This window comes from Hibiscus syriacus, unplaced genomic scaffold (genome assembly GCF_006381635.1).
Source record: "Hibiscus syriacus cultivar Baekdansim isolate YM2019G1 unplaced genomic scaffold, ASM638163v2 tig00112127_pilon, whole genome shotgun sequence".
In the NCBI taxonomy this organism is placed as follows: Eukaryota; Viridiplantae; Streptophyta; class Magnoliopsida; order Malvales; family Malvaceae; genus Hibiscus; species Hibiscus syriacus.
In genome coordinates this window covers 194802-220978 of record NW_024063259.1, presented here as the reverse complement: position 1 = coordinate 220978, position 26177 = coordinate 194802, and the positions used below count along the sequence as shown (strand labels likewise).

Genomic DNA, 26177 nt, shown 5'->3' with positions numbered 1-26177 from the left:
TTACCTCAGAAGTAGTGGAAATACAAATGGGTTCTTCACAACGGGACATAAAAAGGGCAATCGATACCATGCACAAGACTGCAGCAGCAGGAGACATCCGCCGATAGCATTACGCCTATAGTCAGTGGCTCCACACATCTCCCTGTACAGTAAAGCCAAAATTGTCGAGCCCCAACTGAATGATCCGGCGAGACGAAAGTCGTTAAGATGTCGCAACCACATGCAGTGAACTAGGTTGCGCGATTTGTCCGGCATCAACAACCCTCCTATCAACTGCAATATGCATGCCCGTGCATACATCTTAACCTCATCCTCAGAGGCGTCTGCGCTCAACTCCCGAAAATTGGCATCTAACCAATTTAACGATATCCTACCTCCGATAAAACTTTCCGGGACACGTCCTAGATTTTCCCGGCACAAAGTAGTCCAAGAACCGGAAGCTATCCCTGATATCACTTCTCCATCCACCGGAATCCCCAGGTGCATAGAAACATCCTCAAGCGTGATCGTGCACTCTCCGCACGGAAGATGGAATGTGTGGGTCTCCGGCTTCTACCGCTCTACTAAGGCATAAATAAGGTATGGTCTATCTTACAGTGACCATGATATCTACCTATGTAACTAAATCCAGCCTCTACTAAATACGACAAAACACGGCTAGGTATCACTAACTTAATATTCCTAATAAAAGATCCAATATACGGTCATTCTCCTAAAAATAAATAATTACAAAAATTAATTCTTAATCTAATAATCATGCATTAAATAAATCAACAAATTATTACTAATAATTTAAATTAAATTAAAACGTTAAAATGTTACCGTACCAGCAAAATGTCGAGATATATGATTTCCATCTAAGCGAAGTAGATCGCCTTCCATTATATATTTGCAAAAAATTTATATTAGTAAAATATTAAATAAAGTAAAATACTTAAATAAATTAAATATAGAATATTAAAAATATTATAAAATATACCTTAAACGAGAGAGTATTTAAGAGAATTTGAGAGAATTTGGTGTGATGAAAGCGATTGAGGATGAGATATTTATAGGGAATGGTTGAGGTGTGAACGGCCGGGTAATTAAAGCTATAATGTGCCCCTGCACCGCGCTATACCCCACGTGTCAGATAAATAGGTATAGTGCGGAGCAGGGCGCGCGCTATAGCCACGTGTAACCCAGTTAGCGTATAGCGCCGTGCAGGGGGCGCGCTATACCCCACGTGGCGCCAAATCAACATATTGCGCGGGTCAGGGGGTGCACTTTACTACTACGTGTATTAAATCAAGAAATATAATCTGACCGATGTTAGATCGATAAATATATCGATCACCGGTGATATTTCGAAAAAAAACGTCTTATTAATCCAGCGACCATTAATCACTTTTAATTAGGAATATATAAAAGGTAAAGTAAAGAGAAGAAAACAATCGTAATGATTGTTCGTTAGTTGTTTATTTAACATGGCAGAAAACATCTCCTTTCTCTTTTTATTTTATATTTTATATATTTAATTATTTTATTTAGATTTAATATAAAAGCATTTAAATTATAAATTTTTTTCATTTAGGTGTTTAAATTTTTTTCGGTCTATATAAGTATCTAACATTATCATTTTAAATATTATGTATAGTTAAAAAATTATTATTTAATACATGTTACGTTTATATATATATATATATATATATATATATTAAAAATTATTTTAAAAATTAATTAAAAAATAAAAATATTTTAAAAAACATTAAAAAAATATTAATCATTCCCCCTCGTCCCCTCCTCCCCTTAGGTAGTTCTGTTGTACGACAGCCTAATATAAGGTTAAGGAAAGACGCTACCATAAATATTAATATTTTTTGGTAGAACGCTACCTAAAATATTATTTTTTCTACTGAAAATATTAATTTCGCTACCTAAAATAAATATTTCTAATATTAATATTTTCGATAGAAAAAAATAATATTTTAAATAGCGTTATACCAACATTATTAAAAAAATATAAAATTTCTAATAACGTATTTTCTTAACCTTATATTAAATTATCTTTACTTAAACATCCCTCCCCGCCCCTGGTTTTCCTCATACTATAAACTATATGCTTCAAAAAATGATTGAATAAAATTGAACTTTTCTTTTTTTTTTTGGTTGGAAATTCGAAATGACGGCAGAGCACAAGTTACCCTACTTTCGAAGGTTCTGTTTTACCACAGATCCACTCTGATTTTATTTTGAACTTCTCCTTTACATGTCCTCTTTGATTCAGATTGTACGGAATTCAATGCATTTGATGTAGACCATAAAAAAGAGGACCGGACCGGTAGTGGATTCCGTCGACGGTAACTGAATATATTCATCAATAGTGGTGACAATAGACGATAATAATAGTCTTTAGATTAAATGATTGAGGAGGGTATTTGAAGGTTTAATATTTTTTTGGGTGTTTTGTGAAAAATAGAAAAAATTTGATTATTTTTATTTTTTTAAAATCAGAAAATATAGAAAATTAGATCACATGTCAAATATTCATTAGTTGACTAATTTCTAGAGATTTTTTTAACCTCGTTACGGACTAAACATTTAAAATGATAACGTTTGTAACGTTAGATATTTATATTGACTTAAAAAAAATTTAAACACATAAATAAGAAAATAGATATAATTTAAACACTTTTTTATATTATCAAAACAATTTTATCACATATTATTTAAGCTTAATATAAAAATAATTACATTAGTTTGAACATTTTATTAAAAAAGTTTAGGTACTTAAATTATTTTAATGGTATAAAAGAACAAGTAATGTTATATCACATATATAATTTGAGATGAACGTTATTTTCATATTTAATTAAATAATAGTATATTCGAATAAAAATCGAAACACATATAATTTTATGTTAATAATTTTCTAAAATATATATAAAAAATTTAAGACATGAATAAAAAATAAATTATATAAAGATTAAAAAATTTCAAAATAAACCCATTCTTTTTTGTCTCTTGATTTTTCTCTAAATGAAAAAAACTCTAAATTTTCTATATACTACGTATAATCCATATGTTTTTAAAAGATAAGACATCATATTCGAATTGTCACTTAACCTTAAAATATTTTTTTTGTAAAAACTACTAATTTTATTAAAAATAAGTAGTAGTCTAAATTACAATGAAGATTTATAATTATAATTATAAATTAAGCATATAATTAGGATAATTTTTTATAATTATTAAAACGAAATCTAGCAACTTAAGATCATATAAGGACCATACAATAAAAGATTAAAAATTTAAACAAAAAACTCAAACAAATATGATCGTATCGACAAACAAAACCATAAAAAAATATCAAACTATTGAAAGACAATCGACAAATCACAAATCAGACCCGAGTGACATAAAAAGTTATCCACGAACGCAAATTAAGTATTCAAATCCAATCCGAATGTCCAAAGCAGTTAAGATCAACAATATAACATATAAGCATTATCTTGCTTAGTCGTGGTAATATCAAATCAACTCTTAAAAGAGATAAATAAAAAACAACCAAACGATCGAAAAATTTGTTAAAAGATAGAAAAATGTATCATAAAAGTAGATAAAAATATGTTATACAGATAAAAATAATAATAAAAAACTTTGACGAAGGCAATCCACGTTAAAATTAATTTTAAATTGATTACTAGATTAATGAAAGAATTTAATATTGATACAATACTAAGAGCTAGAGTACATAATTATAATGTTTTAAAGTTAAAAAGATAAATGTAGAATTTGAATAATAAGTTGGAGACGTATTGTTATTTTAATATTTTTTTTCTAGAATTATTTATTTTCGTACGTATTTATTGGCCAATGAGCCGATCACTCGGGAAATTATAAGTTTATAACCGGCTCTGTCTCACAATTTTCACTCAAGAAGAAGCTCTGCCTCAATGACGGCGTATCTACAGTTGATCACCGCCGCCGCCGTCGTCATTATCATTAAGGAATCAACGGCCAGGGAGTTACGCCCCTCGGATCACGGTCTGGAGTACCAAAGCCAACCGCCGACGGGTCTCAAGTAACCGGAGATGATGTCCTTCTTCGGATCAACGTCAAAGCCTTCCTCTACCTCATCATCAACGCCGTCTACGGTGGCGTTGCCGAAGGCCATGAATTCCAGCGATAACTCGTGGTGGCGGAGTGCGAACGATAACCGGCGGGGGAACAATCACCTGAGGCACGTGCTGCTGTTGGGGACCTTGATCTGCGGCTTCACAGGTGTGGCATTGTTAGCTGCTTCTGCTTTTATTTATGCTATTAAAATTAGATCGTTTTCTCCTTTAACTAAGGACCACAATAACAACAGTTTAGTCACAATTAGTAACTAATTATGGTTTTATTATGTAATAATATTGCTAGTTCATTTTTAATAATTTAAACTTATTAAATAATATTAGATTTATAAATTATTTTTAGATGCTTTCTTTTATAATGAAATCGTTAATTTAATTTGAAGCATAAGTGGCTGGATCTTATGATTCATAGATGCGGGGGACGTAAAGTGAAGTACAGCTCATTAATTCCGTTTGCCCTCTAGCTTTTAGGTACGGATTGAGATTAGATTTTTGGAGTTCACGAGTTCAAGTAAGCAAAAGTAATTTCAGCTTAAATTTTAAAAGTAAAATTCAGTCTAGTTCAAATAAAACTTTCATTTGAATTCGATTTTTATTTAATTTTGAAAACTTCATACATTTTCTGGCAATATGACATAATCTTGGAGACAGTTTCCCCACCTATAATGTTGTAAATGATGGTGTTTTCTATGAGTGCATTGTTGTTGAATTTCCAACAGTTTTCCGATCTACGTATTCCCGATCATTTTTGGGTCTCCTTATGTGCTGAACTGTTAATATCATGGACTGGATATCAATCCCGGCTTCTTCCATTATGTCACCGGCCGATAACATGTCATGATCGTATACTTGTTATAATGTTTAATGTTTAAATTTAACTGATTTTACTAATATATCATAATAATATTTAAGATGTTGATAAATCTTATTTGAATTATGGACAAAATGGACCGACGGTGTTTTTGAAAATTTTAATTTTTTTTTATATTTTAAATAAATTATTTAATTTTATATCATTAAAATTTTATAACCTCACACTCGTTAAAGTTTCAATATAATTTTGTATGTTTACTTTCTTTACACAAATTCTTACGGCCATCTCTGATAAGTAATGTACAACGATAATTCAAATATCTGATAGATAATAATATTTAATTTAAATTTGATGATAAATATAAATAATTTATGGACAAAAAACGAATTTAATTTTTAGATAAATTTACAAATTTAGATAATTTAAAAATGATAGATATTAGTACCTGCTGTCATTTCTACTCTACATATAACGTGGGTTTAACAGTGATAACACGATATAATTACACACTGCAAATACGACAATAAAGAATTAAAGCATGGAGTAAAAAGGCACAGATATTGAAATATATAAATATGTTAAAATCTAAATAATTTATGTCCTGTCAAAAGTTATATTAATGGATAATGATTGTGATATAAAAATATATAAACACGATACAAGTACATGAATTTTGGGAAATAATTACCGATATCTCAACAAACAATAGAATAATAAATTATATAATTCAAACTTACTGGTCAAGGGGCAGCCATTCCACATCTAGATAAATTTCTCCACTCTCAACATTTTGGAGCTTCAACTGCACGTACTGTTTCACCTTCCCATCGACAATGTTAATGATGCTGTCCTCCAAAAGCCCATTGTCCGCAGTTTTCAACCATTTCCCTATCTGCATATTCTCGAACATTTCCGGGTCTCCGTATGCCATTGCGGCTGATATCAGGGGTTGGATATCGATCGAGGCATCTCCCATTATGTCGTCGGCCGAGAACGTGTCGTGATCATATACTTCCTACAACGCCCGAATTCATCGGATCAGACCAACGTATCATGATCATGCTTAACATGACAGAGAGAACTCATATAAACAGTATTAGTGTTCAACACCTACTTATCCAAACATAAGGATATGATTCTTTTGAAAACACTCCGAATATACGAGCTACTTACCAATTTCAGAGGCCCATAATTGCTAGGAACAGATAGCATGAGATCCTCATTCCATATCGGATTCAAGCTGCTGGGTACGACGCCTGTTTGTATGGTCTAACAAAGATCAAATACCCAATGCTTATCGTTAGTAAAATAGTATTTGACATGATCTTCCGAATATACATGGATACATACATACATACATATATGTATTTGACATGCACATCCAAATCAGAGAAACATAGAAAATATAAGCGACGAACCTGTTGCCCGAGAGTTAAGACAACATAAGGATCACTTGTCATCATATCCCGGATGGCTAAATTCGAGCCTCTCAACACTGTGACCTTCAATAAACCGATAAATTCCACCATGCCTTCCTGTTACCACGTCAAAGGGATTCAAATTGATTAAATTTATCACCATATAGCCAATCAAATTTCTCTCGAGGTTCTTGAATTCTAACCGAATCGAAATGAATAAACCAAAACGAATCCACATGGTTCGAATAAATTTTCAGTTTCCCGATTTTTTTTCCAATAATCATGAGTTCCGTGATCTTCTTATTGTTCTGAGAAAATGAAGCAGATTGAAAAAGACACATAGATCAAATGAATTTACCTGTTCCGGAATTAATCGGAAACTATCCATAAACTTTGATGAAAAGATCTTAAATGAAGAGTTAGAGGAACTCTTCCCCGAAGAGATCCGCAAGCTCGGTTTAGAAAATTCTTGATCTTCGTACTTGGACCTGAAGAAGGATAACAAATAAGTAATTATAATAACAAAGCCTACAAGGTATAGAACACATATTGTTCCAACTCTTTACTTTTCCTTAATTTTCTTTGTTTGGCATGCAGGACTAGGAGTATAGAGATATTATCCTCCAAACAGAGCAGGACAAAGTCATACTTGAAAACATTTAACATACTTGATGAATTTATTCCTCTCCTCAACACTAGCATTTGGACCCGGCTTCGAATAACCTTCGGGTATATGGGCCTCGTAGATTGCATTAGCCGTCGAATTTCCTCCGACTTCGGCCACCGCGTCAATTTGTTCAATTGTCCATTCATCCAATGACACTGACATAACCTGAAATCATCACAAAAGGTAAACAAGAGCCAAACAAAGAGTCATGTTTGTTGGTTTTTTCAGTTCTCGGTTTCGGCCAATCTGTCGATTATCCGACTTTCTTTTTCTGGTTTCAGGCCAGGCCTTTTATCTGTTCTTCTGACTGGTCCTACCCGGTTATTTAACAGCATAATATATACAACAATAGATTAGATGTGGCCTAAAGTAGTCACCTTGGAGACGTGCGTACCCAGGCTTTTGTGCACGTCGCAACATTCCCCGCATATAAAGACTCCGATATTTGTCGATCTGAAAAGTAGAATCCGAGTATTACTTTCTGAATCAACAAACAACTTTACATACAAGAAAATGCTTGTTATAATGTTGTAATTCTAAAGCTTACGCCCATTTCGGATCCAGAGCACTACAATCCGCACAAATGCGGTTATCGCTTTGATTCAATAAGTTCCTCAGTCTTCTATTATGGGCTGCAAAACAGACATTTTCTACAAACTTGAGTACACAATTTACATTAAGAGGACGTGATTATGATTGATGATTCACTGGTATGTTACTTGGATTCTGATGAACTGTCGAAAATGAATGCGTATCTGAGGCAGATATTCGTATCCGAAAAAATACAGATTCGAATATTTCAAGAAAAAAAAATGAACGATTTTCAACGGAATTCGCTGTGCATGATGCACATCCAATATGTAAAACTTCCACAAATGAAATACTGTAAATTGCAAAACTTGTCATTTTACAAACTATTGAAGAAAAGCGTATTCACAAATTATTAAAACTCATTGCAAAAGCACAAACCTATGTGCTTCCTCATATTTTGACATGGAGAACATGATAATGATCAATAGTTCTCAGCTATAATACTTGGATGAGTGTTAGATATGTGTATGTTTCTAGTCGAGCATATTTAATCTGTTTCGAGTTTTTCCATGTATTTGGAGGGTCGTATCAACGTATCGGATCACGGCAGAAACACAGAGAAAATGATTGAAAATTGTAATTCTAGGCTATGTTAAATTATGGTGCAAGCATATTCAGCTTGTTCCAAGTTTTTCCATGCATTTGGAGAGTCATATCCCATATCCTATATCATATTCGAAAATCCGGAACACGAGGAACATGATTGTGATCCATAATTTCGAGCTATGTTTCTGAGATTCAGGTATGACTGTTGATGAAATGTTGAAGCATACCTGAGGAAATCTTTGTAAATTGAGCGCTCATCGCTTTGAAGCCAACACAAAATCATCCAACAAACAATGCTTGAGAAAAAATCTGAGAAAGAAGAAGACAAACAAACAGAATCCAATAAACATCAGCTAAATCAAAAGGCGTGTCATCTACTAAATATTAAGATTAAATTCCTTTTCTTCTGTGTTTGTATGAATCTGTAATAATAATATAACAACAATTAAATCAATAATTTTCAAACAGAAAATTATCAACAAAAAAAAAATCAAATGAAAGATCTGGAAAGTGGGATTCGATAATTCACCGCCGAGTTTGAATTCAAATCCAAAGATGTCCAGGGGGAGAATTGGGTGAATAGAGAAAAATAAAGTGAAACAGAAAGAATGGAATATGCATGAATGCCAGCTTCTTCTTCTTTTTTAATTATTTTTCTAAAACTAATACACCATTCGTTTAGTATTATACACCATTCGTATTTTTCTCCATTATTTACCATTGACAATATTAATAATCTTTAGTTAATTTTTCTTTCTTAATTAGGGATGGATTGATTTCGATTTTGACATAAAAAAATTAAAGGTTTATATTTGATTCTCATCTCTTTGAATGTTTGGTGATATTTCACTTATCCATTTTATTCGAATACTTTTTTATTTCTTTTTTATTCGTTAAGATAAAAGAGATAATTAAAAATATATATAAAAGAGTATTATATAAATTATTTTTATAATAATTATTCAGGTTAAATCATTTTTTTATCTTAATTTCAGTTTCACTCTAATTCTAAGTCTTTCCTTCATAAAATTCATCTTAAATTTAATTTTAAAAAGAAATTTGATTACACGTACTGAGTGACCTTAGTGGTAAAAATAATTGTTGTTATTTCTTGAGGTTCCGAGTTAGAATAATAGGAATGCCAAGAGTATAAGATATTGTCTTGTACTTATCCAGATTAATAAAAAATAGTCTTATATTTCGTAATCAAATCAAAATTCATTAGATGTGAATTTTTATTTATCTCTATTTGTAACAATTATTATAATCTAAAATTTTAATATACATGTATGCGTATGCGTATACGTTTTAATATTTATAATTTTTAATATATTAGTTATTTTTCAAGGTTTAAATTAAGATGAATAAGGTTTTATTTGTGGTAACTTTACTTGCAAGTAAAGTCGCGTATAAATAAGGTATAATCTATCTAATAAATCAAGAGTTAAAATTTTCCCATTTCTCTGTGCGAAACTGAGTTTACTCTCGAAACTTGATCACCTACATTCCATATTCGGATGACAGATTTGAGTTTGCAGATCCTCTATTCACAGCAGCTTCATCACGTCATCCGTGCATGATCAATATGGTATGTCTTGTCATACTTTTCATCAAATTCATGTTTTATGGTACCACTGTATTCATGTTCTCTTCTCTATGAAATTTGTGATGTGATAAATTTTGAATATGTTTGTGGCCTTTTGCATTAAGGTTTGTTTAGTCAAAACCTGCTCAAGCAATAGGGGAAAATGGTGTTTCTAAATCAGAGCAGCTGCTGTCGAATGCCAAGCAAGAACATCCTTCCAATTTGTCTAATATCCATTCAAATCCTGTGAGTTACAATCCACTTACAGTAATCAATATTTAGCTTGAGTAAGCTACAATGAGATCCTGGAAATGGCTTCTTGAAAATTATGAATAATTTAAATGAAGTCAGTTTATAAATATATATATATATATATATATATATATATATATATATATAGCAGGGTTCTAGAAGAGCTTTCCAAGCTGTTGAAAACACCATCCATAGTAGCAATAGTCATCTTTCATCTTCTTCAATTGATGCACCAAAGGGTCGTCTCAGGTTCTTCCTCTCTCACTATTCTTCACCATCCTCTTCTTCTGCTACTATCACTCAATAGTACTAGTAAAACAGCTTTGAATTGTCGTTGTCACACTAGAACACCGAAATTGGCTCATGTTTCGCATCTTCCTCACTCCAAATCATTCCGTTTCATGAAGGAAAATGATTTGTCCGATTCCGTTTCCAATAGACTAAACTGAGTTAAGAGATCCCAATCTTCCAAAATTTCAACTTCATCCGAAGCTCCTACCATTTGTGATCCTTTAATCGAGTTGCATTCTGTGTCAGGAGACTTGTTGAAGCAGCCTGAGGAGTCTGGGGAGCTTCATTTCACTCCCATGTCTGCTACTAAGAATGCATCTTATTCTACATTGAATCATCTTGTTGCTGGCAATGGTAATTCGAAGAGAAGGTTCATGGATGATGAGAAATCGAACACTAACTTGAGAAACACTAAAACACCACACTTGCAGGCTTTGTTTTCTCCTGAGATTCAATCTACCGCAACCATGACAAAAATTCCTGCCTGTTATGCTGCCGATCATATCATTTTCGGGGTTACTGACAAGAAAAAATGCAGAGCTAAAGTTGCACTTTCTGTTACTCAATCTGGACCGAATCATGAAAATTTGGCACCAGCTCTAGTAACACCAAAACACCACCCCTGCAGGCTTCATTTTCTCATGAGATCCGGTCTACTGTAATTATTAAAGTTTGACTCGAATTTAAAGTGACACAAATTAAATTTTAAATTTGGAAGAGTAATAATTTTAGTTTAATTAAAAATAAACTTTATTAAAATATATTTCTACTCTATTTATTTTTCCTTTGTAATCAAGTATTCATCCCTATAAATAGATATTAAGGGTAAGAGTTAAAATTAAGTTTTTTTCCCCTACCCAAATAATCTTGTATTTTCTTCATTCCTATTAGTGAAATTCTTCTCATATGTCTGTTGTTTTTCCCTTTTGGGTTTTCACCAAAAGACATTGTCAAATTGGACGAATGAAGAAAAGCGTAAGGATTGTAAAGCCTTATCTTAGTTCCGTTTACACTTATCAAATGAAATATTGCATGATATGTTGAAAGAAAAAGCAGCTACTTGTGATAGCCATGAACATCCTTTCCAAGCTGCTTGACATTGCTACCTCTGAAAAAAAAAATTCAATTTCACCCTAAGTGCAGAAAAGTGAACCTAACTCACTTATGCTTTGCTGATGATTTACTTATCTTTTGCAAAGGAAGTTTAGATTCTATTGTTGGGGTGAAATGTGTTTTGGAGAGGTTCTAGGAGATATCTGGACTGAGGCTTAATGCTTCCAAAACTGAAATTTTTATTGATGGTGTCAATGGTAATCAGAAGACTTTGGTGCATGAGGTTATTGGATTCAAAATTGGTTGCCTCCCTGTGAGATACTTAGGGGTACCTCTTGTCCCCAGGAAATTAACTGAGAAAGATTGTGTTAATCTGGTGGAAAAAATTAAAGCTAAGCTTGGACTTTGGTCCAATAGATAGCTGAGTTATGCTGGCAGGTTACAACTGGTGAAAGCAGTTCTGTTCAGTATTGCCAATTTTTGGTGTAGGTAACTTATTCTTCCTGCTGTTGTGGTTAGAAGAGTGGACCAACTTTGTGCTAGGTTCTTTTGGAAGGAAGGAGATATTCCAGCTAAGGGGGCTCGGGTGAGTTGGGAGGTAATTTGCACCCCTAAATCAGAGGGGGGCTGGGCCTTAAGAATTTGAAATGTTGGAACAAGGCTTGTATAATGCTGCTGGTTAAGGATATACTTGCTGCTGAGGGCTCACTTTGGGTTGCTTGGGTGAGGACATATGTTCTTAAAGGGGCTAATTTTTGGTCTATGGAGTGCAAAGCCTCGTACAACTGGAGCTTGAGGAAAATTTTGAAAGACATGGAGGAAGTATATCCGCTATTTGTAGGAATCACGGATTGGGACAAGGTCAATGCTCGATGGTTGTGGTAGGGGTTTAGGGGGAGGAAGGAGAAGGTTGGGTGGCATAAAATTGTATGGTTTCTCATGCATATACCCAAGCACTCCCTTATTGCTTGGATGGTTGTTCTTGATAGGTTGCCTACTGCTGATAGGTTGATTCGTTTGAGGATTGAGGTGAACGATAAATGCAGATTGTGTGATGCTATATGTGAGACTCGTAGCCATATCTTTTTTGAATGCCCTTTTTCGAAGGCTGTTTGGGAAGGGATTATGCGGTTGTGTAGCATTGATAGAACTGTGGGAAATTGGGAGGAGGAGCTGAACTGGGCGATATCTCGGTTCAGAGGTAAAACTTTTCATTCGCTTATTCTTAGATTAGCCTGGTGTGCATATATATACTGTATATGGGAAGAGAGGAATCATAGGCAGTTTAGGGGCATACACAGGGAGATTGATATTGTGATCAATTGCATTAAGGATGTAATTAGGATAAAGGCTGCTAGAATAGCTATTAAGAATAATGATGTTAACTGTAATCTTTGTCTAGCTTGGGGGATTAGCACTCCCTAGGAGGTTGTTCTGGTTTGGCTGTCTGTATTGGTTGTAGCAGTGAGTATTTTTATACTGCTTATTGGATAATATAAGAGAGAAATTTATCCAAAATAAAGTGGCTACTTCATTGGGGCAAAATTGGAGCAACTATGTATGAAGAAATCGTTGACTAACAAGTTACACTTAAAATAACGTCTTTATTTGCTCAAATTGGTGAAAGGTACTTCCCTTGAAGAGCACCTGACTGCAGTCAGGGAAATTGTCTTTGATCTATAGACTTTAGAAGTGAAGTATGGTTAAGAAGATTTACAATTGATCATCTCGTGTTCAATGCCTCCTTCTTACTCATCTTTCACAGACATAATATTGTACAATCGTGAAGCACTCACTCTTGAAGAGATTTACAGGCCTACACTCGTTTGACAAGATAAACCATCTTGTATCTGGTTTCGAGCCTTATACAGAGGGTCTCGTGGTGCATGTATCAACTAGCTTAGACCATGAAAGAAAAGGCGAGCGTTCTTATAGTAATGAAAAAAAGGGCAAATCAAAATCTTTAAATCGAGATAAAACTTTTCACTTTTGTAAAAAGAAATGTCATGTTAAATCGGAATGTTACAAGTTATAGAATAAAATTAAGAGAGAAGCTGAAGAGCAAAACTCCAAAAAATCTGGTGAGGCCGATGTAGCAGAGGAGTGCGAATGTGCAATGACAAAGAGCTCTTAGTTGTGGCTGACGACAACTCTATAATAAGTGATGAGTGGATACTTGACTCTGGTAGTAGTTTTCATATGTGTCATAATCGTGGCTAGTTTGCGAAGTATAAAGATGTATCTACAGGTAATGTATTTTTTTTTGGAAATAATGTCTCTTGTAAAGTCGCAGGTATTGGCACAATCAAAATTAAGATGTTCGATGAGATTGTTTGAACACTTGGTAATGTGAGACATGTTCCATATTTGAGTTGAAATATAATTCCGTTAGGTACCCTAGATTCAAAAGGGTACAAATTCTCCAGTAAATGTGGAGCTATGAAGATTTGCAAGGGCTCTCTTGTTGTGATGAAAGGGCAGAGAAAGACTGTCAAGTTTTATGTTCTATAGGGTTCAACAGTTTTAGATAATGCAGTTGATGCTTCATCCCCATGTCAAATAACATTGTTATTGGTAAAAATGTCTTGATTAAATCTAGTAAAAGAAGACTTTTTATTGAACAAGATAATCGTGGGCAGAACGATTATGTGAAGTAGAAAAGAGTTCAACTTCGTGGGCATAACAAATTTGAAGATAGAATTATCATTGATGATGGGGATCATGATGTGCATGATATTACTCGTAGTGATATATTTGTGAGCAAAGTAGATACTTATGATAACCATATTGATGTGAAGGTTAAATCAAAGATTAGAAAAAGCTTGGATTCAGTCAGTATCCATTATTGAAGATTACCCCTTTGAAGGGTGTTGTGGAAGATGTGGAGAACTTGTTCGTTGAAGTGAAGAATTGCTTTTATTGAGTTTGGTGTCTCATCGAATTTAAGTATTTTATTTCGAAATCTTCGCACTTTCAGAGTTTATGTCAAGATGGAGATTTGTTAGAGTGCGTGTAACACCCCCAACCCGTATCCGACCCAGATACTAGTCCGAAGTGTCACATTGACTTTTCAAACCTTGACTCTTAAGAAAAATCCCGGGAAATTTAAAACTTTATTTAAATCAAAATAAAGACTTTATCAGAGTGCTCGTACTTAATGACTTATTACATGCCAACACTTTATACATAACCAAATACATACTTTGTCAAATATTTTTGATATGATCTTTTGGTAAGGAAAACTGATCTGTCTTGCTCCGCATCACTCCTTACTCTTCTCGAAACCTACGTGTGAAACAATCACACGCTAAGTCGAAGACTTAGTGAGGCATAACAACTTATAATGCACTTTAAAACATATATTGATACATGCATGTTCTGTTCTATCATGTTATAGCAATTCCATGCATTTTTCTTATCGTATAAAATCATATCAGATTAATTACAGTAAATACATACATACACATAATTCATCATTAACAGTTTATCATATAATCACATACTTTTTCAATCAAACGCTATACACACACAACATCATATCATTTCTATAGCATTTATTATACCACTAACTTATATTTGTTCATATCTCTGGATTAGCCCATGTACATATGTGAGAACTATCGATATGTGAGTCTATAGAGGTTGTGCACTATGCTGTCACCACAGCTCGTATAAATGCACCGAAGTGCCCCGTAGAATTGCACCGTAGTGCCATATAATGATGTCCATAAGGACCACATAGAATTCTTTAAGAATCATATACATATGCTAGGGATCAAGTATGTGTCTTTCCAGACTTCACACATGTTCCAAAGAATATACATATGTCCCGAAGAACCGCGTAGAATTGCACCGTAGTGCCATATAATAATGTCCATAAGGACCACATAGAATTCTTTAAGAATCATATACATATGCTAGGGATCAAGTATGTGTCTTTCCAGACTTCACACATGTTCCAAAGAATATACATATGTCCCGAAGAACCGCGTAGACCCTCGACTCTTGGCATGCCAACTATACCCCTAGCTCTCATGACACATAACATGGGTGTTATCATTTATTTCATTTCAAATATTCACATAAACTTGTAATTCACTTTCACATATCACTTATCACATAGCTTCTTTTCATATGATCACATAGTCACGTAGTTCACTTACACGTAGATCATTTCCATATAATTCACATGTCACATATGTCATGTTTTCATATAATTTCTATCATTTCTCACCCAATCACCTTTATTCATGTACACATACTCATCATATCTTGTTCACAGATGATCATATACTTCATATAACAGATAGGAACACTTTCACGTAGCTTATAATCATAGGTTTTGTCTCATAACATATCATGTAACATTATAATAGAAATACCTATAAGTCATATCACTTAGAGCACATATACTTATAGTCACATTGCTTATATCTTAATCTTATGCCTTCTCTTAGACATATATATATATATTCACATGTTCAGGTAATCTACCATTTCATCATATAATTGTGTATTCATATAACTCATTTCATTTCATATCTATCTATATATATATCCTCAAGATTATCCTAATATAAATCATATAGCACTCTTATATTTCGTATTCATATTCATCTAGGGCAGACTTATAAACATATCTCACTTCTATTATTTCTCTATATATAATCTAATCTGTTTACTTAATTCAATTTCATATAACTCCTATAATCTTCTCATATAACTTCATAATTTTATATCATACAACCCATGTGTTATAGTTTTATTTAAACATATGAATCTTTCCCATCTAGCTTATCTTATATGTTCATCTTATCATTTATGTTCAAATCTCTTAGTTAGTGTACTATTCTCACTTCATCCTATAGATCAATATTATCCAGCTTATTTCACTTATCATATAGTAATAATTATATTTTACTATGATCACATAGTTTATATCTCATATAATTCATAACCTTTCTTATGTAATTACTTATACTTTATCATCTAACACATAAAAGAACAGATCAATCCATATACTCAAGCATACATACATGCATATTCAACTCATGCCTTTAATCATGCATTCATGTGTAACATTTCAGGAAATAGACTCATCGCAAGTCTTATTCCCATTGCACATCATATACTATTGAATATGCACTCACCTGGCCTCACTAGTCAATTCCAATCTCTTATCTTTCCCCTTGATCGATCTTACTTGTCAATGGTTCCGGAACTCGTTTAAGCTCTGAATCTACATAATTATACATTTTAAGGCAATTATTAGATACCTACACCTTGTAATTTGATACTAGCAACTTAAACGAACTTATTAAACCCATATTCCCAATTTTCCTTTAGGGGGAATCGGTTCCCCCCTATGGGGGTATCGGTTCCCCCATGACATACTGGAAATTCTTGTTCGTTTGAAGGGGTATCGGTTCCCCTTGAATGGGTACCGATTCCCCTTGCCCAGAAATCATATTTTGAGCTCGAAAATCCTTCATTTTCAGCTCAACACATCATACTTCATTCCCTTTAATATTCCTAACTTTCATACACATACTTAAACTCATTTCTACTCCATAATCACTTCTTTAAACTCAAAATTCTATCATTTACATGGCATTCAAGAATCACACTAAATTTCCAACATGTTCTAAAACCCATTCTATCACTTCATATCTCTTAATTTAACCCTTGACAAGTCAAATTCAACTTCACAATCTATTATCTCCTTCCATATCAAAAATTCACTTAAAAACTCATTTTTCTTAATTTCTCATAACTTGTTAATCTTTGAGGTTTAAGCCACCTAAAGCTTTCCTTAATCTTTCTTAATATCCCAAGAATCAAAACAAGCTTTAAAACGAAAGAATTAACCAACTAAAGACCCACTTACCTTATACCAGGCTTCACGGTTGAGAGGAGGAAGAAGAAGACTGAAGAATGCTCTGGACTTTTCTTCCTACGTGCTTATTACCCTTTATAAAGGGAAATAAAAATCTTCCCTGAAAAATTACCATAGTACCCTTAATATTTCCAAACTTAATTATTAAATCCAACATCAACTTTCTTCACTTAAATCCATGAACTTTTAACTTATTTCGAAATCGAGCACCTAGTTTACAAAATTTGCAATTTAGTCACTGACCCTGATTTGGGATGTTACAGTGCGACTCAAATTTAAAGTGGTACAAATTAATATTTAAATTTGAAAAATTAAGAATCATAGTTTGATTAAAAGTAGAAAACTTTATTAAAGTATATTTCTACTCTATTTAATTTTCCTTTGTAATTAAGAATCTATCCTATAAATAGATACAAAGGGTAAATGTTAGAAATTAAGTTTTTCTTTCAACAAAATCCTCTTGTATTTTCTTCCTTTATATTAGTTAGTAAAATTCTTCTACTCTGCGCGTGGTTTTTCCTTTTGGGTTTTCCACGTAAATATTGGTGTTTTTTCTTTTGTTCGATCGTATTTATTTATTTGCCGATAATTGTTACGATATTTATAACAATAACCATGGAAAAACTCCTGCCTTTTATAGTGCTGGTCATCTCATTTCCAGGGTCACTGACAAGAGAAAATGTAGGACTAGAGGTGCACTGGCTGTAGCTCAATCAAGACCGACTACCGCCGATAATTATTTCTCAAGCGATGATTCTAAAAATGTTGGCTTTGAAGAAGATTATGAGTCTGGACTCGAGAACAAGTTCAGTGTTTCCATGCTCCCTTCACCTGCTGAGGCTTAATGCATTGGCTTCTGTCTCTTTCTTCTGAGAGTGACGAGGAGAATTCTGCTTCTTTGCATGGCTTGCTCGAAAAATATAAAACACGTCTTTCTCCTTCATCACCATTATCGGATCTTGGTTTTTCCTTTAGCAATGACAAAAGTGATGATACTAATAGTGGCACCGGAAAGAGCTGGAGCACAAATAGTATGTTCATTTCAACTCAAGGTCCTCAGTTTCGACTAAGTTCAGATTGTCTATCGCCTGTGCTCTTGTTTCATCTTTTCCAAATGTCACACCTTATTCCAGATCCGTTCCGCCAAAAGAAGAGGAAAAACGCCGCTACGATATTGATAGGAGAAACTCTCCACTGTCTGCAGATACATTAGGGAGTGAAAATGTTATGCAAACCCCAAACTCCGATACAAGCTTCGAAAGACCTATTAGGCTGTCATGTTCAAGTTTAAAGTATCACAAGAGACATCATCACCATCATTCCAAGCTATTTTCGATGGTTGAAGATCTCCGGATGGCGAGGTTGTCTCTCGAGAGCCATGTTTCAATATGGGATACAACCGGTTCGATTATTAAGTTTGATCACCTGTCTGTCTATAAGCTCCCGATTCCATGGATCTTTCTCAATTTCAGGAAATTGCGGATGATCAATATTTGTGACGTATCACAATCTGAAATGAGAATATCCTGGAAGGAAGGGTTAGTAAGTCCCATTTTTGCCCTTTTCCAAGGTTTTATACATATGAAATTTATGGCTTTGTAATCTTTAATTTCTAATTAATTAACACATGATTAAGTGTTTTACCATATAGGGCCTATCATTCTTTGAAAAAAAATGAATCGGTTTAATAAAAATTTTGTTGATTTAGTTCAATGCTTTAAATTATTATAAAATATATACTAAAAAGTACATCATTAAATCAAATACAATTATAATCTGTAAATCTTAGACGCTTTATATCTTCTTCAGGTGAATATAATTAATTAAAAAATGTATATAAAAAAAGGAAAGAAGAGAAAGCGAGAAATGTAAAATAGAAGCAAAGGCAGAACAAAGTGAGAAATGGTGCAATGGTGGGGTCCAATTTGTTATTTGTTAGTTTACTATTCTCTCTTTTTGTGGGTTTTTATGATAATATTGAATTATTCTAAATAAATATAATCTCTGTAATAACCATTTTTTATTATTAAATAATTTATATTTAAAAGCAATTATGATTTTGTTTTGAAAATTTTAAATTTTCTGTTAATTTGAAATTTAGAGTCGTCATCGACCTTTGGGTTAGGTAGGTCGGATACTAAAAACGTCTTTTAAAATAATTTTAAAGAAAAAAATATTGGTCTGAGTGTCACTAGAAATTCATTTTTCAGGATTCGGTGTTGCATACGGTCGGGGAAGGGTGAGCACCCCCTAAATTTTATATATCTAGTTAAAAAATACATGTATAAAAAATATATTAAAATAATATGTAATAAAAATATTTAAAAAATATTTAATTAACTTAATAAGAAACAAATATTAAAATATTTTATTCGAATAACCCTCGGATTGACACCCTAAATTTTTAGAGGCATTCCATTAATCGAACAATTAAACATAAATTTATAAAATTACGAGATACTAATAATAATAAATTTTGTTATTTAAATATACTCAATAAAAAACTTTTTCTATCAATACCTAAATACATTCATAAATTATCAAAATATGATATATAACCCATATTATAAAACCACGCATTTATACATATTTCAAAATATCATTTAAAATAATAAACATAGATATACACCTATCACAAAAATAAATAAATAAATAAATGCACAAATAATCAGGGTGACTAAATCAAAATAATAACAAGATGCTTTATGTTGGACTTGTATTTGCCACCAAAGCAGATAAGATTGTTGGGTCTCTTGGTTATGAGAATTCTTTTCATGGGAGATTTGGTTTCTCTGGAATAACTCCTCCGAAATTGAAATCCTCCATATCTCCAATCAATGTATTCATGGAAAAATTTATAGAGAAGAATGCTACTAGGTGGAGTTTCTTCACTACCGTATATGCGAGCCCCAACATCACTATAAAGAAACAACTTTGGGACCAACTTTCGAGCTTCAATCCAGGAAAAATGAAGCCTGGATCATTGGTGGAGATTTTAACTGCATTCTCAAGAATGATGATATACATTGGGGGTAGCGAACAGAACAGAGGGAGCAACAGTCTTTTCAACAACTTTAATTTCGACAACTGCCTCTTAGAACTAAACTATGTTGGTCAAAAATTCACCTGGAGGAGAGGGAATCTTTGGCAACGTATGGATCAAGCTTTCATAAACGAGGAATGGAGCAACCGACTCCTAGACACTAGAGAAATACATATGGATCGCATTGGCTCTGACCATAGTCCACTTCTAATTCAATCGACCAAAGAATCGGGGTTAAGGAAGACCTTTTCGGATGCTGGCAGCCTGACTCGACCACCCAAAATTTGAGGAACCATTGAACAAACATTAGGTAACAAATGACGATATCAACACAAACTTGAAAAAGTTCAAGGAAGAGGTCACCAAATGGAATAGGGAAACCTTTGGTAGCATTAACAAGAAGAAAAAAGAGCTCCAAGCTAGACTAAGAGTGATTGATAATGCTCTACAAAGAAAACACTCAGATTTCTTAGTTCGTTTAGAAAAAGAATTAAAAGCTGATTTGGAAGAAACACTCAGACAAGAAGAACTTCTATGGTTCCAAAGAACAAGAAGTAAATGGGTACTACATGACGATAATAACACTAGTTATTTCCACAAAAGTGCAATTGCTAAACAAAGAGCAAATACTATATTTGCATTGGAAGTCACTGATGGAGATGTTTGTATAGACCAGGAGGCTTTGAAATCACACGCTATTCAATTTTTTAAAGAGCTCTTCACAAGCTCCATTAGAGACAACCAAATTTCAACCCCGAGGAACCAGATTCCAAAAATCTAAGCAAGCCAGCTCACAGCATTGGAAGCTCCTGTAGAGGAATAAGAAATAAAAGAAGCAGTCTTCAGTATGGGCCCCCTCAAGGGCTCAAGGCTCCCGGAGCAGGTGACATCCATACCATGTTCTACCAGAAAATTGGGACCGAGTGGGGGAAAGTGTTTGCGAACTAGTCAAGAAATTCTAAAATGTGAGCCAATGGATGAAACCATTAATAGAACTTTGTTGGTGTTGATCCCGAAGGTAGAAAATCCTGCAAAAATTTTGCAATTCCGACCAATAAGCATGTTTTCATTCCTCTATAAAATTGTTACGAAGGTCATTGTTAATAGAATCAAACCCCTACTTCCCGACCTCATCTCCAGTAACCAGACCAACTTTGTAACACCTTCAACCCGTATTCGACCCGGATACAAGTCTGAGGTGTCACATTGACTTTTCAAACTTTAACCTTTGACGAAAACCAAGGAAATTTAAAACTTTTATTAAAATAACATTTTTACTGTACACGAGTTAACCAAAACAAGACAAAACTGATCAGAGCATTTGTAACCAACACTTTTCTTACATGCCAACACTATACACGACAAAAGACATACTTTATCCATTACTTCTGATCTGATCTTCTAGCAGTGCTGTTGTTCTTGTCACTCCTATTTCTGTTCTTCCCGATTCTGGTACCTACGTGTAAATCACTTACACGCTAAGTCACAGACTTAGTGAGGCAATAAACATATAATGTAACTTTAACTAGCAATCATACATAAACAATTATTACCATCATTTCACACAACTCATATACTTTTCCATATAACAATTACATACATACATATGTGTCATTATCATTCATATCTCTTACCCCCTATTCCTATGATCTTTTATATACCTATCATATATCACACATAACATTTCACAAGGAAACAAACATATCATCATATTCAGTTTATTAATATTATCTCTTTATTAGCCTATGGTACACATGTGAGAACTATAGATATGTGAGTCTATTGAGATTGTGCACCACTATGTTGTCACCACAGCTCGTATAAATGTCCCGAAGGACCTATCCAGAGGTCATAAAGATCCTCGGTAACTGTCCATATGTTCCTAAGAACATAGGTAACCATCGACTCTTGGCATGCCAACTATACCTCTAGCTCTCAATACACATAACATGGGCATTTTTCATTTATACACTTTCATTGCTCTTATGATCACATATTACTTTTCTTCTGTCACATATCACATGTGCATATAGTCACATAGTTTACTTTCATGTCACTTTTCATGTAAACATATGATTCACTTTCACGTATCACATATACTTTCTCTTTCATATAACTCATGTCTTGTGATCATTTAAACACGTATCACATAAAATAACATGTCAAACCTATCATTCCACTGATACAATATTTTCATATATTCCTGTAGTTCAGTATCATATATCATATGGATCATATAAATCATGTCACATATACTCATGCATACATAGAATTCACAAATCAAATAACATTTGACGAGTTACTTATTACCATAGTAACTCCGTCACTGGCTCATCGCAAACCAATGCTTATTCGATAACATAAGTACAATAAAATTGCACTCACCTTAGCCTTGCTTGCTTTGATTTGATTCTAATTCTTCAATTGTTCCGGAACAAGCTTTCATTCTATATCTACATAATAATAACACATTGATAAATATCAATATACTAATTGATATATTCTAAGCTATCACTTCATAGGCTATAAGAAAGTCATTTTTAACTTTTAATGAAGGCATGCATCGATGCACTACACCATGTATCGATGTATCCCTGGACAGGTGCATCGATGCACTATCCATGCATCGGTGCATAAATCCTATTCGATGTTTGCATTTTAAGCAGGTGCATCGATGCACTCCTTATGCATCGATGCACTAATTGCATTCGATGTTCATTTATTTGAGAGTGCATCGATGCACATTGAAGATGCATCGATGCACACAACCCAGAAATGATACTTTGAGCACGAAAATCCCTTCTTTATTCTCTCAACTCTTCATATTTCATCCCTTTTTTTCTATTCTTAACTCTTATACACCTATTTAAACTAATCTATACTCATTTATTTCATCTTAAACCCCAAAATCCTATCCTCCTTATGAGATTCAAGAATTATACCAACTTTGCAACATGATTTAATTCCACTTCTAACACTTCATATGTCTTAACTAGATTGATGACAAGTCAAATCCAACTTCCAATTCTAATTATCAACTATATATCAAAATTTCATTCAAGAACTCTAAATCTTTAATCTTCCCTAACTCTTTTATCTTTTGATTTTAAGATAACTTACGCTTTCCTTAAGCTTAGTTATCATCTAACGATCAAAACCCAAACCTTAAATTAACAAATAATTAACAAATCAGAAAGCTTACCTTTTCTTGGCTCTCTTTCACGTATGAAGAAGAAGAAGAAAGAAGAAAGCTCTGGAGAAATCTCTCCTTCCCACATGTATATATCCTTACCATATCCCATTTTTAATTCATTTCTTAGTCAAATGACCCTTTTGGCCTTTAATACCTTTTATAATTACTAGCATCTTTAAGGTAATATTTCCAAATAAATCATTGAACTTTTCAACTATTCCATTTTAATCACCAAATCCTGAAATATTACAATTTGGTCACTAACCCGGTATTGAGGATGTTACAAACTTTTTCCCTGGTCGAGTAATCATTGACAATATCGTAATAGCACAAGAAATCATCCACTTAATGCAACGGAAAAAGGGAAGGAATGGTTGGATGGCAATCAAAATCGATTTAGAGAAAGCGTATGATCGCCTCGAATGGTCTTTCATTGACGACACACTTAAAGATATTGGCATACTTGACCTCCTACGGAACATAATTAGGAACTGTGTTAGTTCAGTGTCCACTCAGATTGATTGGAATGTATCTCTCACAGAAATTTTCAGATCTTCAAGAGGCATTAGGCAAGGTGACCTACTATCCCCATACTTGTTCGTGCTCTACATGGAGAGACTTGACCAAGCAAAAACCGAAGAAATCAACAATGGATCTTGGAAGCCAATAAAGCTCGCCAAATTTAGACCCGAAATATCTCACCTATTTTTTGCTGATGACCTCTTTCTCTTTGTCGAAGCCAAAGTTTCTCAATTAAAAGTAATAAGGAAGGTTATACATATTTTTTACGCAAAATTTGGGCATAAAGTGAGCATTTCAAAGACTAACATCTTCTTTTCTGTGAATATTCCTAAGGAAACCAAAACCATCAGCATCACAAGTATAAGCTTCAAAGAAGTTAGCGATCTCGTCAAGTACCTCGGGGTCCCACTTTTGCATAAAATAGTCACGAGGAAAACGTACCAGCCAATAGCACAGAAGGTAATAAACCACTTGACAGGTTGGAAGGCTAAGTCCTTATCCTTGTAGGTAGGCTCACTTTATCCAAGTCTGTACTCTTAACAAATCCCTATTACACGATGCAATCTGCGATGTTGCCGAAAGGAACTTGTAGTGACCTGGAAAAACATAACTACCAAAATATGACTTTCTTCATGAAACTGGCCTATCATACTAAGAAGGGTCAAATGTGGGTTAAAATTCTACAGGGCAAGTACAAAATTAAAGAGATCCTGTCTAAGTCCCTACCTTACAAAAACGGCTCGCATATATGGAAAGGCCTATGCAAAGTATGACCAACCTTTCGAGAAAATGTAGTATGGAACCTGGGGAACGGTGAACATATTGAATTTTGGGAGGACAATTGGATTAAGGACTTAGGTCCCCTTCGGATTCATTGTCTCCAACCGAACAACATTACTAAAACTCCTTGCAAAGTAAAAGACCTCATCAACGAAAACAACGAATGGAGCTGGGAGAAAATCAGGAACGTACTCCCAGAAAAAGCTATCCTAGCCCTTGAGACAATACCTCCCCCGCTCGACCTGGCAATTGAAGATTCTGTTGGTTGGAAAGGTACAGAGAATCGTTTGTTCTTAGTAAAGTCATCATACAACCTTACCCTTAGTTCCGTAAATGAACAGTCAGAGCCTGGGAGATTCTAGAAAAGTACAAAAACTTCCCTAGAATCAAGGTGTGGTTGTGGCTGGCCATCAATGACAGGCTACTCACGAATGTCGAAAGGGTCAGGCTCCATATGGCCACTGACACTAGGCGTCAAATATGTGGAGCAGACAAAGAAAACATTGATCACATCCTTGGATATTGCCCCTGGCATTCCAGATTTGGAAGAAAATGCTACCACCTGACAAACTTGAGGAGTTTATGAGTTGCCATGTTAAGACCTGGCTCGTGGAGAATCTGGAGAAATCAAGGGAAACAAAGGAAGAGATTGGACATTGGCCAACTTTCTTTGGAACCACCGTGTGGACATTATAGGACAGAAGGAACAAAACCATTTTCGACTAGGAGGGATGCGAAAAGGAATCAACCTTTGGAAAGGGAATAAGACTGACCAGAGAATTTTTGAACTCTAGGAACCTTAAAACCAGGCAAAAGGTTCAAACTCAAGGAAAGAGAGAAGAGAAGTGGAAAGCACCCTGTGCCCCTTGGATAAAACTTAACATAGATGGTACACGGAAGAACTCCTCAGGGAAACAACTCGTGGAGGCGTAATAAGAGATGATACAGGGAACTGGGTACTAGTGTACACAGAAAATTGACATCTTCTCAGTGTTGGAAGCCGAACTCTGGGGCATCTTCGAGGGACCGTAGATGGCTTGGAAACTTGGGCAGAGACAAGTACAGCTCGAAATGGACAGCAAGGAAGCCATCAGACTAATACGAGAGAGGACAGGTAATAGCAACCTAACCATTGTCCAAAATATGCATTATATGCTCGAGAAGAATTGGGACGTGAGAGTTATACATATGTCAAGAGAAAGTAATAAACTAGCAGATTTCCTCGCCAAACTTGCATGGAACCAGTCTCATGGCCTGCATAAATTTCAACAAGCACCAGAGGACGTGGAAGCCATAGTCCAGAAGGAAAAATGTGGACTAACGTAGTTCACAGTATTTCTTTTGCTAAACCAAAAAAATACATATAATGTTTTTGAAATTCAGAGCAAATAAATTAGATTTTCACCTC

General features: G+C 34.0%; 2 protein-coding genes across 2 annotated transcripts; one reads left to right on the top strand and one right to left on the bottom strand.

Moving 5' to 3' along the window:
- Positions 1–5618: 5618 nt before the first annotated feature.
- LOC120174838 (probable ADP-ribosylation factor GTPase-activating protein AGD13) lies at positions 5619–8470 on the bottom strand. Its single transcript, XM_039181578.1, has 8 exons — positions 8382–8470; positions 7565–7649; positions 7395–7470; positions 7019–7182; positions 6709–6838; positions 6351–6467; positions 6106–6201; positions 5619–5947 (listed from the first exon to the last, which is right to left on the bottom strand). The coding sequence occupies exons 1-8, from the start codon at positions 8410–8412 to the stop codon at positions 5666–5668; spliced, it is 981 nt and encodes a 326-aa protein (XP_039037509.1). The 5' UTR covers positions 8413–8470; the 3' UTR covers positions 5619–5665.
- Positions 8471–19929: 11459 nt separating this feature from the next.
- Positions 19930–20562, top strand: LOC120174857. Its single transcript, XM_039181589.1, has one exon. It carries the CDS (start codon positions 19930–19932, stop codon positions 20560–20562), a length of 633 nt encoding a protein of 210 aa, XP_039037520.1.
- The last annotated feature ends 5615 nt before the right edge of the window (positions 20563–26177 follow it).